Source organism: Aristolochia californica, unplaced genomic scaffold (assembly GCF_029961685.1).
Source record: "Aristolochia californica isolate CCGP_79_NKW_82.1479 unplaced genomic scaffold, dmAriCali1.0.hap1 SCAF_3, whole genome shotgun sequence".
NCBI classification, from domain to species: Eukaryota; Viridiplantae; Streptophyta; class Magnoliopsida; order Piperales; family Aristolochiaceae; genus Aristolochia; species Aristolochia californica.
The window spans coordinates 47,681,179-47,695,523 of NW_027181992.1; the positions used below are offsets into that span (position 1 = coordinate 47,681,179).

Genomic DNA, 14,345 nt, shown 5'->3' on the forward strand with positions numbered 1-14,345 from the left:
TACCAGTAATTTGGGCAGGTATATCTGAAACCAGCAAAAATGACTGATGCCAACACCAGTTTTCATTGTGATGTCAAACAAAAGGTTTCTGCTACATCTAATTACCTTCTATACAGATATCTAATTTACCGCTTTGCAAAAACCACCAAGACCAACATAGACATGGACACTACGATCTTAAAACCAGATCTGTCCCAAAAGTTCTGCTTGTTTGGATCCTCTGAGCCTCCGTTATGTTGTATCATGGTTAGCTGATCTCTCAATTCCTTCAGAGCTTTATCTCTTCGTTCTCCCATCTGCATTGAACAAGAGAAAATATTTCCTCAATATAAATGTTTTAGTAAACCACTTTCCAACTGCGTTCATTTTCCAATCTTTCAGACATGATTCTACCAAAAGTTGTCACCACCAATTTTGAAGCAATAAGCATACATAGATTGCAAAGAAGGAAAATACGTTTTGACTTTTTAATGCATAGATTATACCATCACTGACATATTCTTCCATGCATAAAGGGATAAAGAGAAAAACATTTTTCTTTGCTGTGGAATTTTTCGTTCTCTAAAAGAAATGGGATTCTGCCAGGATGGAAAACACCGGTGTCAAATGTCAACTGCTACAACAATTGCAGTGTTATCATTATTCTATCCCCACCAGCACTAGTTTACTGTTTAGAGATTTTTAAAGAGATATCTGAAAGATTATTTCTGGGTTAGTGCCATCAAGAGGAAAATTTTCTACTGAAACGAATTTCTCTAGAAAACTTTGTTTTCATTTGACTAGTCTTCAAGTATTAGGTGCTTCCACTGGAAAAGAAATCATATTGAGGGTATTACGATAGAATATGATATTTATTTCTTTACTTGCTTTATGCTGATAAATAGGATGCAAGAAATAAAGAATACCCTTTGTAATTTTCGTGTTTGTGAACGAGCTTCCTGCAGGCAAAACTCCAACTTCAACACTCGCTTCTTCAGCTCCTGATCAGCTCTTCGATGTTTTTCCAACTGTTTACAATGTAATAAAAGTACTAACATAAATGACAAAATCAAGACAGGATACTCCAGAACTTGTCAGTTCCAAAAAACTGGAATAAGACACTGGCTTAATATTAAGCCTTCCATTAATGGCAAGTTTGTCATACAACGATAAAGCAAAAACAAAAATAGAAACATAATAGAAATCACAAGCAAGTTATTGGAGATTTTTTTGAGAAATAGTTATCAAGTTGCAAAAAAATGAAACGTCTTATGCATTAACAATAGGATAAAAATCCGGTGCTTTTCTTTTACAATGAATATAAGATTTGTACCAAGCAACTTTTTTTTTTTTTTTAGTGTTAGTGCATAGTGGAAGTTATCAATATTCAACTTTCAAAAGTGAAAAAATAGTTGCAAAAGCAAAACTAGATTTGCTTAAAAGTCATCTCTCAGAGTTTAACTGAGATACCAGGAAAGTGATAGAAAGATCTTTGCAAGCAGAAAAAGAGCCTCAGAGCAGCAAAGGAAGCAGAAATTACTATAACAGATGTGTTCTTAATGACCATTGAGTTTGGACTTCCTGCTCCACATGGAGAAGCAAACCTGTGCTCCAGATCACCACATGTTGTTTTGGGTGGGTGGGGGTTGGGGGATGGAAGGCAGTACCAGTAGTTGATTTGGAGAATTGAGTTTGACCCAGCTCTGAGGACATCTAGACCAGTACAAAATATGAACAATTGTTTGAAGATTTGTGCTCATATTCTGAAGCAAATCTGACAGTAGATATCAAGGAGGCTACACTAATCCAATGCTTAAAATTCATGTTATTTTACTTGATTTAATCCAAGTCATAAGGTTGAAGAATTAATCCAAGACTAGATACTACAAGCAGAGTTTGGAATAGATCGAAAACACACCAAAAGACAATTTGAATCCAAACATACCTGTGATTCCAATTCTTTGGTCTTGATTTTCCAGTTTGCAGACATAATCCTGATTTCATCTCGCAATCTTGCTATCTCTTCATCCTTGGCTCTTAAATGTTTATTAATCTTCTCAAAGTTTTTGGGGGATACTTCCTCCAAAATTTTTCTTAATTCACAGTCCTTATTATATCCAGCTTTTGAAACTGCAGTCATGATTTCTTGCTCAATTCTCAAAACTTCATCCTTCAATTGTTTCTGAGAATCTTCCCTTGCTTGAAGATCCTTTTGCAGAATATCTAACTGCTCTCCCAGCTTGTTGACACGATCCTCATGCTGTTTCAGTGAAGTGTTTTTTTCATCTAGTTCTCTCAGCAAGGCAGAGCACTGCTGCTGTGCTGACTGCGCGGAAGCCGCACTTGTATCAGCAGTTGCTTGAGCAGCTGAAAGCTGATTCCTTACATTATCCAATTCCTTGACATACTAAGACAGAGATAAAGAGAAAAGAACAATTCATCATTCTCAGAAACTGAAAAGAGCATTTACAAACAAAAACGGAAAATGTGTAGACAGGGCGTATGTAAGTACACATAATGATTTAGAATTAATAGAAAAAAGATGGTTGAGAAAAGTACTCCAACACGTTTATGGAATGAATTAAAAAAACATACAAGTACCTTTTCTAATTAATTGAACAATATGTCCTCGTAAAGCTCTCTAGGGTACTTTTTTTTTAAATGTTTTATTATTATTATTATTATTATTATTATTATTTTGAAATGCTCTCTAGGGTTCTTACAACGTTAAAAAGACTAAAGAAGAAAGACATACAATTCCAACGCTTTCATTGATAGCAAAACCCAGCTAACATAAAACAAAAAAGAAATAGAATCGAAGTAATACTTTATAACGAGACCACGGAAATCCCTTAAATCCCATAATGGACTAGAAGACTACTTCCGATCAAACAAAGCAGCAGATAAAGTACGCACCATGGAGATCTTATTATCAAAATCTAGAAAAACACAAAAAGTTAAGGCATATAAAGGAAAACGATAAAAAGTTGAGGAATTTCCCCACCATCTTGTTACTCAAATGATTCCCAGTCAAGAAAGATACAGAAACGAGAGAGAAAAGCTGACCACGCGGCCCCACATATTCCATACCTGCTCCGTAGTAGTTGAGGAGGCCTGCAACTGCTCTTCCTTCTCTTCCAATCTATTTTGCAATCTGCAAAACTCAGCATCCATGCTCTTCAACTTCGTCTCTGCCACCTAAACTTCCAGAAAACCCAAATCTAAGCTTCCAAGCAAAAAAACAAACAGAAAAGGATTTTCACAATGACAATCCGGCACGGATACATGCCTGCCTTGTTAGGGTTTCTTGAGCAAAAGATTCTTCTCGCATGGCCAGTCGACTACGCACGTCCTTCAGCTCGGCTGCCAAAGAGACCACGTTCCGCCTAAAACTCTGCTTCTTTTCGGAGAGATCCTTCAGTAGTGGATCTATTTCCAGGCTATATGAAGGTCCCGACATCACCGAACCAAAAACACCTCTAAAGCTCGTAAATCCTAAAGAGAAAAAAATTTGGATATCCTGTTCTCTTCGGTTCTAAACCGATACACAGCTTTTCCGGCAACTTTTCCTCCACAAACCAGTGCGAGCATTAGACGAAGCTTCATAGAAAACGCTCCTCCAGCGGGCGATCCACTTGCATGACGGTCCTCGCCTCTGCATTTATTTCAAGGCGTGGCTAAAAATTAAGAAATGAGCTCTTATTTTTTGCAGTAATATCTGGTAGGTACCCATCCATAACTGCAAATTGAAAATCAGAAAAACTACGTTTTATTTGTACAGGAAAACTTCAGGAAATCAAATAAAAGATGACTGATCGACAGAAAAGGAGCGACGTCGCCACGTTTTCTAACAAATGTTAACAGCAAACATAACAAAGGGACCAGACTGCAGCCACATGTTCTAGCTTCTGCGCGCGCTCTGACGAAAGGATAGACGCAAGAACATCTAAATAGAATCAGCATAGTAAAGTCATCGGGAAAAGAGTATCTTACCCAACAGAAGGCCAGAGACCAAAGAAACCTTGTAAAGTTGGAAAAATCTCTTCTGTTAATTTATAAATTACTTTCCACAGGAGAAGCCTTCTGCTTCAAACGTTCTTCCAGAGTTTGCTATGAAAAGGATAATAAAAAACAGAGCAGATTACAGCTTTAGTTCCCGATGGATTATCAACAACACTCTTGCATAATCGCAACATACGAGCGAGATTCCGGCTCGCCTACGCTTCAGAATTAAAGAACTTCTAGTCAAAACAGTAATCCCTGCCTGAGATAAGCACTATAGCCCAACTCTGCAAACTCACTATCCACATCCTTTCAGAATCGTGACTTTCCGAACTCTTCCGACACTGTAAATAACAAACACCAGACCTGAAAATTGCCTTCAAACTCTCTCAAAGCGCAAAAACCGTCGGACTGTTCAATAGCTCCGAGCACCGTATCGGCCTATTTCCTCTAAACCTAACCACCGCAGGATCACATAACCAAGACCAAAACCCGTGAATCAGAAAAAAAAAATACCAGCAGATCCGTAAATCAATCAAGATAAATAAAACCACCGCCTCTTTGAGTTCATATCGACGAATTCAGCAAAAGAAAAGAAAAGTAGTACTCGCTAGAAGATCAAAGAACACCGTCCGATCACCTCTTAGCTGACATACACCAAACCAACCAAGTCAAATCAAGATCCAATATACAAAAAATCCTACAGAAGATTAATAAATAATTTTCAACAGCAAAACCTCGCACTTCACATTCACAAAAAACCCAGGGTTTCCAGGGCGTCTCACGTCTCTTTCATTTTGAGATGAAGAATTCTTTATTTTACTTCCGGAGTTCCATTACTCAAGGTGGCGGACAGATGAGAGCAGAGCGTCACGTCTGGACACGCAGCTTATATAGCGTCACGCGGCTCGGGAGAGGCTTGGAAGCTGTAGGAGGTAATCCGAAGCTGAGGTTCAGATTAAATTAGGGAAAGCGTACCTCCCGCTCTATTTGACCACAGCGCGGCAAATCCAAATTTCGTAGTCAGTACAGCAAAACAGTATAAACTACCTAAACTACCCCTATTGTCTTACAAAAGATTCCAAATCTTACAAGGGTATTGTTGTCAATTGGACTGGGTGAAGCGGTAAACGACGAACGGAAGGTATCGAAAGAGAGGATATATACAAAGACAGAAGTCACAGAATCACATCGGGGCGAGAGACAAAAAATGCGAACGCGAAGGGATAATTTCTTTGTTATGGAGAGACGGAATCATCGTGTCTGCTTCCAGCTTTCTCTATTATTGATTTGTCTGAATCCCTGAATCTAGGGTTTCCCACAGCCGCTCGATGCAAAAATACAAGAACCAGAGATGTCAGGTGTCCCACCTCCATCATCGCCAATTTGCTGAGGAAGTCCGAGTGCGTGGAGACTGGAAATGTGAATCAGATTCCAGTAGCGAGTTAAAGTCGTTATCCATCATCGCCAATTTGTACAAGACATGTCGATTGGAAATTCATCCGGCGGCGAGATCGCTTTTTTTTTTCTTTCTTTCTAAGAAAAGACAAATGCTGTAGCGTTTGAGTTTTAACGCTTTCTCCATCTCAGGTCCACATAAAGGTGCGTAGGTAGATGATCTGCGTTTCTACGTCAAATTTGTTTGTTACTCTTACTTGAACTGATAAGATGGATACTGAGTATGTCATGGCCAGATTGACGTGAAATGGGCGAATGTACCCTCCTTTATATTAGAGAGAGTCAAACCTGTGAGAAAAGACAAGTGCTGGCGCTTTGATTTTTAAGGTTTTCTACATCTCAGATCCAAACAGAGGTGCGTAGCTCGATACGTATTGCTGCATCAAATTTGCTGCTTCTCTCTTTGTTACTCTTGCTTGAACTCGTAACGTGGACATTGTATTATGGCGACCTTAGATTGATCTGCATGACTATGTCAAATTTCTTGTTACTGTCATTGTTACTCTTGCTTGAACTGATATCGTGGACAGGAAGGACATCATGGCGAGATTGACAGGAAAGGAAAGCAACCATAGAAAGTCCTCAATTGAAGCTGCGTAGCGTGATTTGCGAACAGGTATTCAATTATTTTTGAACTATTAAAGGTCATGCAGATCGAAATCCCACATCTGAAAGTCTTTGTTCGTTTATATTTATTAATATGTGCATAGTTGAGTACAAAAGGATCGTGAAATAAATAAATAAAACCTAGATTAAATTTAAAGAATTCGCATTCATGTGAACGTAACTGCTGACCCACTTTAGTCATGCAGATCATAGGCACAAGAGGCTATGTGCATTAAAAATGCCGTTCAGTTCGTTTAGGAAAAACAAATACAAAGGTAACCTTAATTAAGTCTTCTGTCGGTGAATACATTGCAATTGTACTAATTTCTTCTTTCTTTAACAATACTTGTCTGCGAAATGACTTGTATTATGAGTTTGGTGGGTAGCATGTGGCCAGGACTGCTGGGTTACGATTTTCGAAGGATTTAAATGTAAATATCAACAGGATTAAGGAAGACTTTACGATCATGCAATAAAAAACAACAGAATAGTTTTATCTTCAAATAATCGCCAACCAAATTGCTGCCGACGGCAGTAGGATGGGATGAAAAATTGCTTATGAAAATCTATTGACTGAGAAAAATCGTTTTCTCCCAATCGGGACGAATACATTCAGATCCGATCTGTTTTTAAGTATTTGGATAATCTGAAACATTCATAAACTATTTGAATATTTGATTTTGGTTCCATTTGTAGAGATCCAGTTTTTAATCCTGCCCAAAACTAATGACAGAACAAAAATTAAATATCAAAAGCTAAAATTATCCACAGATACATCAAAGAATACAGCATTCGGGCATTTAGCTTTTATTTTAATGCGTAAAAAACCAATAGAGAAGTAATTGTAGATAATAGATACCTCAAAAGAGTAGTTAGTTTAAATTAACCTTACCTTGTCCCATCCCCTTAAACTTGATCTCTCTCAACTCCAATTTATATCTCTATCTCAAATATGATGTTGTAGTTCATGGAATAAGATGGGCAGCCCCAACCCCAAAAAGAATGTGAATAAAATTTATCCACATAAGACACTATTCACCATTCTCATTTGAATGACATGGTTCTGCTCCAATATTAATTCAATAGACTATGACTTATCTGAACAAATGCTCAAACTAAAATGCGAAACAACTTCAAATTTTCTCTCGGACAGCTCAACTATGTCACATGCGCATTAAAATTTAACGCTTAAATAAAAAAGCGACCGTTATCTGGGGCTACTTCAAGGAATTTATATTTTCTTCCTCATATTTTGGCCATCACGCAGTAAAGACCAGAACCAACCGCTGTCACTTATTCACTAACCCGGAATTAGAAGAAATTGAGGTCTCTTTCGGTTCCGTTCTTTTAAAAATGTCTGGGCTCTGATGCAGGAATTTGCAACTGATTCAAATACGGCCAATAAAAGGAGAAGAAAAACTGAGAAACGAGTTCAACAAATACAGAGTCCACAACGCATGAAGTGGGCTGCCTCCCAACTGCATATACAACTCTCTATGCACAACGTACTGGTGTGAAGCATACAGTAATACAAAAAACAGCGAAGGGTAAAGAATAATTACCAGAATATGCACAACTCAGCAACAAAGCTGTCAAACAATCAGAACACCGATGATACAAGTAAAACCCCCCATCAAACCGTGCTGTATATGAACTTCACATCTCTGCCCTCAAGCGAGGAATACAGAATAGTTGGCTTAATCAGGACAGGATCATTGAAAATGTCCGGGTAGTTTTACAGACAACAACTTCCTGGAGGTTGGTGCTGGTGGGGCCAAGCCAGGGATGTCTCGAATGTCTTTGTTGTTTGGATTGACAATCTAAAAATTTAAGCAGTGGTGTTAGCATGAAACTATTAGGCAAAAAGTTTTCCATGAGGGAAGATAAAGGATGTTTTCAGATAGAAACAGTACCTTGACGACAATGATGGCTATAACACCACAGACAATAAGCAACAGAAAGAGCATGATACACTTGTCAGTAGCAACCTGGGTAACAACACTGAGGGTCAGCTCCAGAAAAATAGGTAGGATATAAAAATGACGAATGCTGATAAGAGTCTGAACCTGTCTGCCGATCTCCTTCACCAGCTTGGAAGCCTTCTTGATGGAAAACTGTATGGTATCCAGCTCATTCACTATACGACCCATTTGTTCAGTCTGCATCATTTTGGAGTAAATTACCCAACGAGATCTCTATTAAACTTATTGGAATGCATATGGTGTATGATAAATTATTGGTAGCTACTTGTTTGGCCAGATCAACACAGGAAAAAGACAAGATGGCCTCTGAGGGACACTTTGCCTTTCTGCACACCAGCGCAACAACCCATCCATGGAAAGGAAAATAAACCTTACCTGGCCCTTTAGAGTTACTGCTGTTTGGGTTCCAACTTCAATTGTTTCTTCCACAACCTAGCAAAATCGGTCTTGAAGGTGAGAAACACAAGCAGAAGTGATTTTTATCACGAATTAAAACAAATATACATTATATAAATCAAATTAAAACATAATGAATCCATATATATCACCTTCTTTGAACGCTCTATTGCCTGGTCAGTTTCATCCATAGTCTTCGTCCCAGCATCAATAAGTTCTTGATTAGTCATATCTGCATGATAAAATTGTTAAACAACATCCTAACATGAAAAAAGAGAAACAAGCACATGCCCAAATTCTCTCACATAAAGAAACACAGAAAAACTCAGACATAAACGGAGAAACAACAAGCAAAAATAGTGGCTTCACCAAAGAGCATGGAGAGATAAACTTAATAAAAGTCCAAAGGAGAATCTAGAAGCTTAAGAATGGTACTCTTCATCACAGAGGGTAAAGAGAAAGACTATACTTGAAGCCATTTGAACATTATCCTCTGGTATTGGGTCACTACTTCCAGCTCCTCCATCAAAGAGCTCAACTCTTTTGTTTCCAAGGCTGCTTGTGTACCTGAAATTCCAGACAATTGAATGAGATTAATGAGAAAAGGTAAAAGAGGATCAAATTCTCAAACTTTATAAGGTAAAGACTAGCTTCAATGAGTTAACTTTAAACAGTAATCATATCTAGTCAAGGACATGTTTAACCAAAAATGAAGTCCATGAAAAAGAGTTAAACAGTAATGACAAAATCTCGTACTTATTTCAAATGAAACCATGACAAAAAAAACTTCATTTGGTAGCAACATAGCAATGAACTCCATACACCAGCATACATGAGAGAGGATATACACAAACTGCAACCTCTTTGATTTGTTTTTCTTTTGTTTCATTTGGAGAGAAAGCAGTACTTCAATTACTACAAACCAGGGTTTCACCTCAATCAGAAGATCATATTTGGCCACATCTGAATGATTTTTTATTTTTTTTATGTAGAGAGGGGGGAGGTTCAGGCCCTCTCAGATTGTGTCTCTTCTTTTTCTAATAAAGTGTACTCATGTAAGACACTTTACTATTTGTATCTTCTTCATATTAATATATTAAATAACTTGATAAAACTTTATCTAATGCTCATCAACATTTTGTATATCATTCACTGAGAATGAGGCCTTTATGTATTTCTGATATTAAGCACACATCTTTGCTAAAAGATCTTCTATAATACAGTTTACAACTATTAAAATGAATGTATTCAACCGATCCAAACCACCATTTAGCTTTCTTCAATAAGATGACACAAGGTTCAGGTTTAATAAAATCTCTACTGCAATGAGTCAATTCAGGTATAATACTATATAATCCATATTCAGTGCCACAACCTAATCTTTCACGTAATCACACTAGTAGATTATATAATTATAGCTTCAAATAGATAGCAAAATGTTTATATGTTATATTGAATTTGTTAAGGAATAGTCCCACATAGATTAGTGAGTACAAACATCTTGAGTTTATTAGTTGGTAAAGAGGTTTCCTAAGTTGGCTAGTCATTTTGGGATAGGGCCTTGGATCCAATTTAACATGGTATCAGAGCAGGTACTCATATGTGGGCCTATACCTAAACTATCTACTTGTAGAGCCATAAAAAAAGGGCCTACACCTAAAACTATTCACTTGTAGAGCCACAAAAGAGGGCCTACACCTAAATTGCCTACTACTACTAAATTATCCACTTGTAGAGCCACAAAAGAGGGTCTACACATGAGGGGGAGTGTCAAGGAATAGTCCCACATAGATTAGTGAGTACAAAAATCTTGAGTTTATTAGTTGGTAAAGAGGTTTTCTAAGTTGGCTAGTCATTTTGGGATAGGGCCTTGCACCCAATTTAACAGAATCTTTGGCACAATGGCCACTTGAGGATAGAACCACCCACTAGGATGAAAGTGCACAACAAACTCTCCAGAGAATGGCATACCTAAACTACACCTCTTCTTCATGACCCGTCTTAGATGGTAATCTTCATATCGTTCAAAACTCCACAGAGCATATTTATAGCCTTAGCCAACATTCCTCTACAGGAGATGCCTTTTTCTTTAAAATAAACAAAAAAATTATCAGTTACATATGCACTCCAAAAATACCCCAGAAACCCATCATACTTGGACCCAAGACTCCATGTCAGGAAGCTTCCCAATATTTACCATTGTGCCAAAGGCTCCATTCACGAACAACCTTATACATAAATTTGAGTGACTTGCATGAAACCAACTCTTGATGAAATCAAAACAAACTATGCTCGTTGATCCAGCTTTTCACTAAACTAACAAACAAACTTTACCTAAATCAATGGCCCACAAAGTACCAAATCTTCCCAATCCAAATTTTTAAAATACTAACACCACTAGGCAAAATGGCTAGACAAAAAATTTAGATTCCTCATCTGACACCAAATATTAAGCACCTATTTGGGTACCTAAATCCCGAGATATCTTGATTGAGACAAACCAATTACAAATATGAAGTAATATTAAAAATTAATAAAATCTGAAAATGATTAAAAAATAAACTGAATTGTTGATATAATATGCATACTTTTCTCAAATATCAGTAAATATTTTAAAAACAAAAAAGGAAAACCCAAAATTGTTACAAGTTCAAAAGCATGTAACCATTTGATTTGTTGATTTCTTTCTTCCATCTAAATATATTAACCGTTTGATCTACTTGATTTCTTTCTTTCATCTAAATATTTGACTACCCACATGAAGCACAACTAGATGGTCTACTGGCTTTAATTATATAAAGTACATGTTTTTGTCATTGTTTATCATATAGTATTAATTGTATGGTCCCTAAGACTTTTAAAAAAAATTATGGTACCTAAGATTAAAATTTTGAAAGTTTTAAACAGATGCAGACTTGGTTCTCATGGTTTGAATCAACTGAAAACATAATTAAATGATTTTAATGACATTTTTGTAATATTGCATGTTGCACTATAAGAGATGGTTAAGGGAATACATATGCATGAAGTGAGAAGTCAGTAAGAAACCTCAGTTTTAATTTATTTAGGTAGGAACAATTCAAGATAGCATCATATAATATTTCACTAGTTTAAGCAAATTACTTGACATCAAAATTACACCAAATAGAAGAGTGCCTAATATGGGTCAAAGTGCAAGTACAAACAATTGTATTATGCTTAAGACAGGGTAGTTTCAATTCCTAATAAAAAACTTTTACTCAACTTGGACCTGATTAAATATGAGACAGATCACCCAAGACACAAATCAACTGTGGATGGAACTGACTTAAAGATAGCATTGAATTAACATGATTCTGGAAGATGAAAAAGTAAATGGCTTATGCAGCCTAAAGAGTGTCTCAGAATAAAGTAGGAAGAGGTAAGCATTTCTATGTGATGTTTATATTGTTGGGTATTTCTTCATCAGGGCTGTGAACTGTGCCAGAAAAATTTACTGCCTTCTCCACCCTTCCCACCCTCTCCATTTATGCTTTTTCATCTCACTCAATCCTTCTTCCTCACATACCCTACTCTTAGTATTCACAATGACAAACACAGTATTCTAGGATTATAAGCAGAAAACAGACGTTTTCCCAAGCAATAGAGTTTCACATTCTTCACCAATGCAGTCTGATTTGGAAAGTGGACAACACAGGGGTATGTCTCGGCTTGAAGTCCTCATATCCATGCAAGCCTCAACTAAAAATTCAAATGATTATGGTGTAAATGAATAGTTGCATTTGATAAGAGCATATATGCTTAAACCTATTATACAAGTATACAAGCATCACTAGACCATGCAGATAACCCCAAGGAAATGCACCATGTACAAATTTTAGGGAATGAAACTGAAATAGATAACTTACGTTTTTCTCAAGGCCACATAAGAATTTAACTCCTTAATCTGCATCAAATATATTGAATGAGTCCAAAAAAGTATGAAAGAAGCTAAAATGAACAAAATATTAACAGAATAAGAAAAGAAAAGTTCAATGACAGACCAGAGATTGCTTCTTCTCATTGAGTTGCTTATTAACCTCAGGAGGATAGCCATTCTCCCCCTCTTTAATTTCACGATCAAACTCTTTGATTAAACTGAAGGATAGCCAATTCGCATTTAATAGGTAAAAACATTAGATGTATAAAAGAAGAATTAACAAAAAAGAGTTCAATAGATTTTCATTAGATTAAAAACTAAACATAAGTGATTCTGCAACTATCCATACAAAATAATCATCAACTCAAGATTTGCAAGGTATTAGTTCATTCTCCTAGAAAATGTCAGCTAGATGTACTCGACATATTGACAACTGAGCTAGTTAGTTATGTAATGATTTACATACCTAAAAGAGATGCAAAGCAAAAACTGTTCAAGAATTGAAACCTACCGCTTACACTCCCTCATCTTTCCAGTCAAGTCTTCCAATTGTTTGCTTTGTCTATTGGGATCCTTAATCTTGTCCAGCTTCTGGAAGCCATTTCTGCAATTACAGATGCCCTAAATCACCCTCACATGATGTTACAGAAGCAATCTTAACAGGTAGGGAAATGATGATCAGAGCTGTCCTTAAAAGGGAAAGAAAAACATTTTCTTTTTGTGCTAGGAAAGATAGAAATATGAAACCAATGTAATCAGGTCCAGACTTAACCATTTATTAAACTCCCTATTTCATCCTTTGACAAACAAAAAAAAACAGACTAAAGGGCATGATACCCTGCAAAGCTTTAGTTACTTATGTGACAACTTGAAAAAGATATAGACAGATAAAACACGTGTAGAAATGAGTAAAAAAGGAAAAGTCCAAAACCTTTTTTTCCTGCCTTCAGAAAAGAACTCAACAATTACTTATAACAGCAGATAATAGATAAAACTTCAGGACAAACATGCAGCACAGTAAGGAATAGACAACTGCTAGTAATGCTACAAAAGAGAAATTTCACAGACTCTGCCACAAGTGGTACCAGTTAAGTCTGCAACCAGCACTAGATAGGAAGGAGATTATACAAATGATACAACATCCACAAACCAGAAACTTATACCCACTCTAACCCTCATGTATAGCAATTCGTAGGAAAGGTGCCCAAAGAAGTAAAGTAACTAGAGATCTATCTTCCTGACCTAGTAGCACGAAGTCGACAGGTGATTCCTTCATAACATGATATTTTGACTGCGTTGATATGCTTTTCAAAGATAGCTACCAATATGTTTCCATAAAAGCAAGTGGAACTACCCAAACATACAAACCGTTCCACAGCCGATGACATTACAAAGGATCTCGCGGTCCACAACAAATAGGCATATAATCTTAAAATCCTTGCATTTCTTGTCTCTTAAATTCCAACGTAAGCATCTACCTGACCAATCTGGTAGTGTCCAATTACAAGCAGATTGCAAGAGCAGAGAAAAACCTACATATAATTCTAAAGTCCTCTGCTACTACAATGATGAACGGAGACAAATTGCCCAGCAGAAAAATAGAAAGACAGAGAAATTCAAAGCTAGAGAAGTACGCAAGTGCTCGGAAATGATCCCGGATTTCGCCTTCGATCTGCTCCAGCTGCGGACTCATCTCCAATTCGGACGTCATTGTCGCAAAAAAATCTTCAAACAACGAAATACTCACAAATAATAAGAATCCACAGCCCTCCGATCTCAGACAACCGTCCTCGACCCGGAAATCTCTGACAGAACCGAATCACGGTAATCTACAAACTCCATTGAAGAGGAAACAAAAAAAAAAAAAGGATAAAATCATAACACTAAAAAACTAGACCTAAGAAGAGAGAGAAGACGGGAGGAGAAAAAAGGTCTCTGATGAGATTTGCTGGATTTTAGGGTTTTGAAATAACGGTGAACAGTTGGGATGCAATGTGCGGGCTCGTCAGGTCTACCTGTCTGAA

At 36.9% G+C, this 14,345-nt stretch overlaps 2 protein-coding genes across 4 annotated transcripts; both read right to left on the reverse strand.

Annotated features, from left to right (window-relative positions):
* Positions 1–118: 118 nt before the first annotated feature.
* Positions 119–4,824, reverse strand: LOC137958360 (nuclear envelope-associated protein 2-like). Of its 3 annotated transcripts, none has more exons than XM_068805330.1 (6): positions 3,973–4,824; positions 3,269–3,634; positions 3,070–3,177; positions 1,925–2,386; positions 906–1,007; positions 119–296 (listed from the first exon to the last, which is right to left on the reverse strand). In XM_068805330.1, exons 2-6 carry the CDS (start codon positions 3,437–3,439, stop codon positions 126–128), a joined length of 1,014 nt encoding a protein of 337 aa, XP_068661431.1. In that variant the 5' UTR covers positions 3,440–3,634; positions 3,973–4,824; the 3' UTR covers positions 119–125. The 3 variants fall into 3 exon arrangements, with proteins under 3 accessions (XP_068661431.1, XP_068661432.1, XP_068661430.1); XM_068805331.1 differs by having other exon boundaries at positions 1,925–2,305; positions 3,269–3,718; XM_068805329.1 differs by having other exon boundaries at positions 3,269–3,718.
* Positions 4,825–7,421: 2,597 nt separating this feature from the next.
* Positions 7,422–14,345, reverse strand: LOC137958733 (novel plant SNARE 12-like). Its single transcript, XM_068805831.1, has 10 exons — positions 13,956–14,345; positions 12,833–12,925; positions 12,446–12,539; positions 12,311–12,348; positions 8,893–8,990; positions 8,576–8,655; positions 8,403–8,459; positions 8,112–8,204; positions 7,959–8,033; positions 7,422–7,865 (listed from the first exon to the last, which is right to left on the reverse strand). The coding sequence occupies exons 1-10, from the start codon at positions 14,030–14,032 to the stop codon at positions 7,758–7,760; spliced, it is 813 nt and encodes a 270-aa protein (XP_068661932.1). The 5' UTR covers positions 14,033–14,345; the 3' UTR covers positions 7,422–7,757.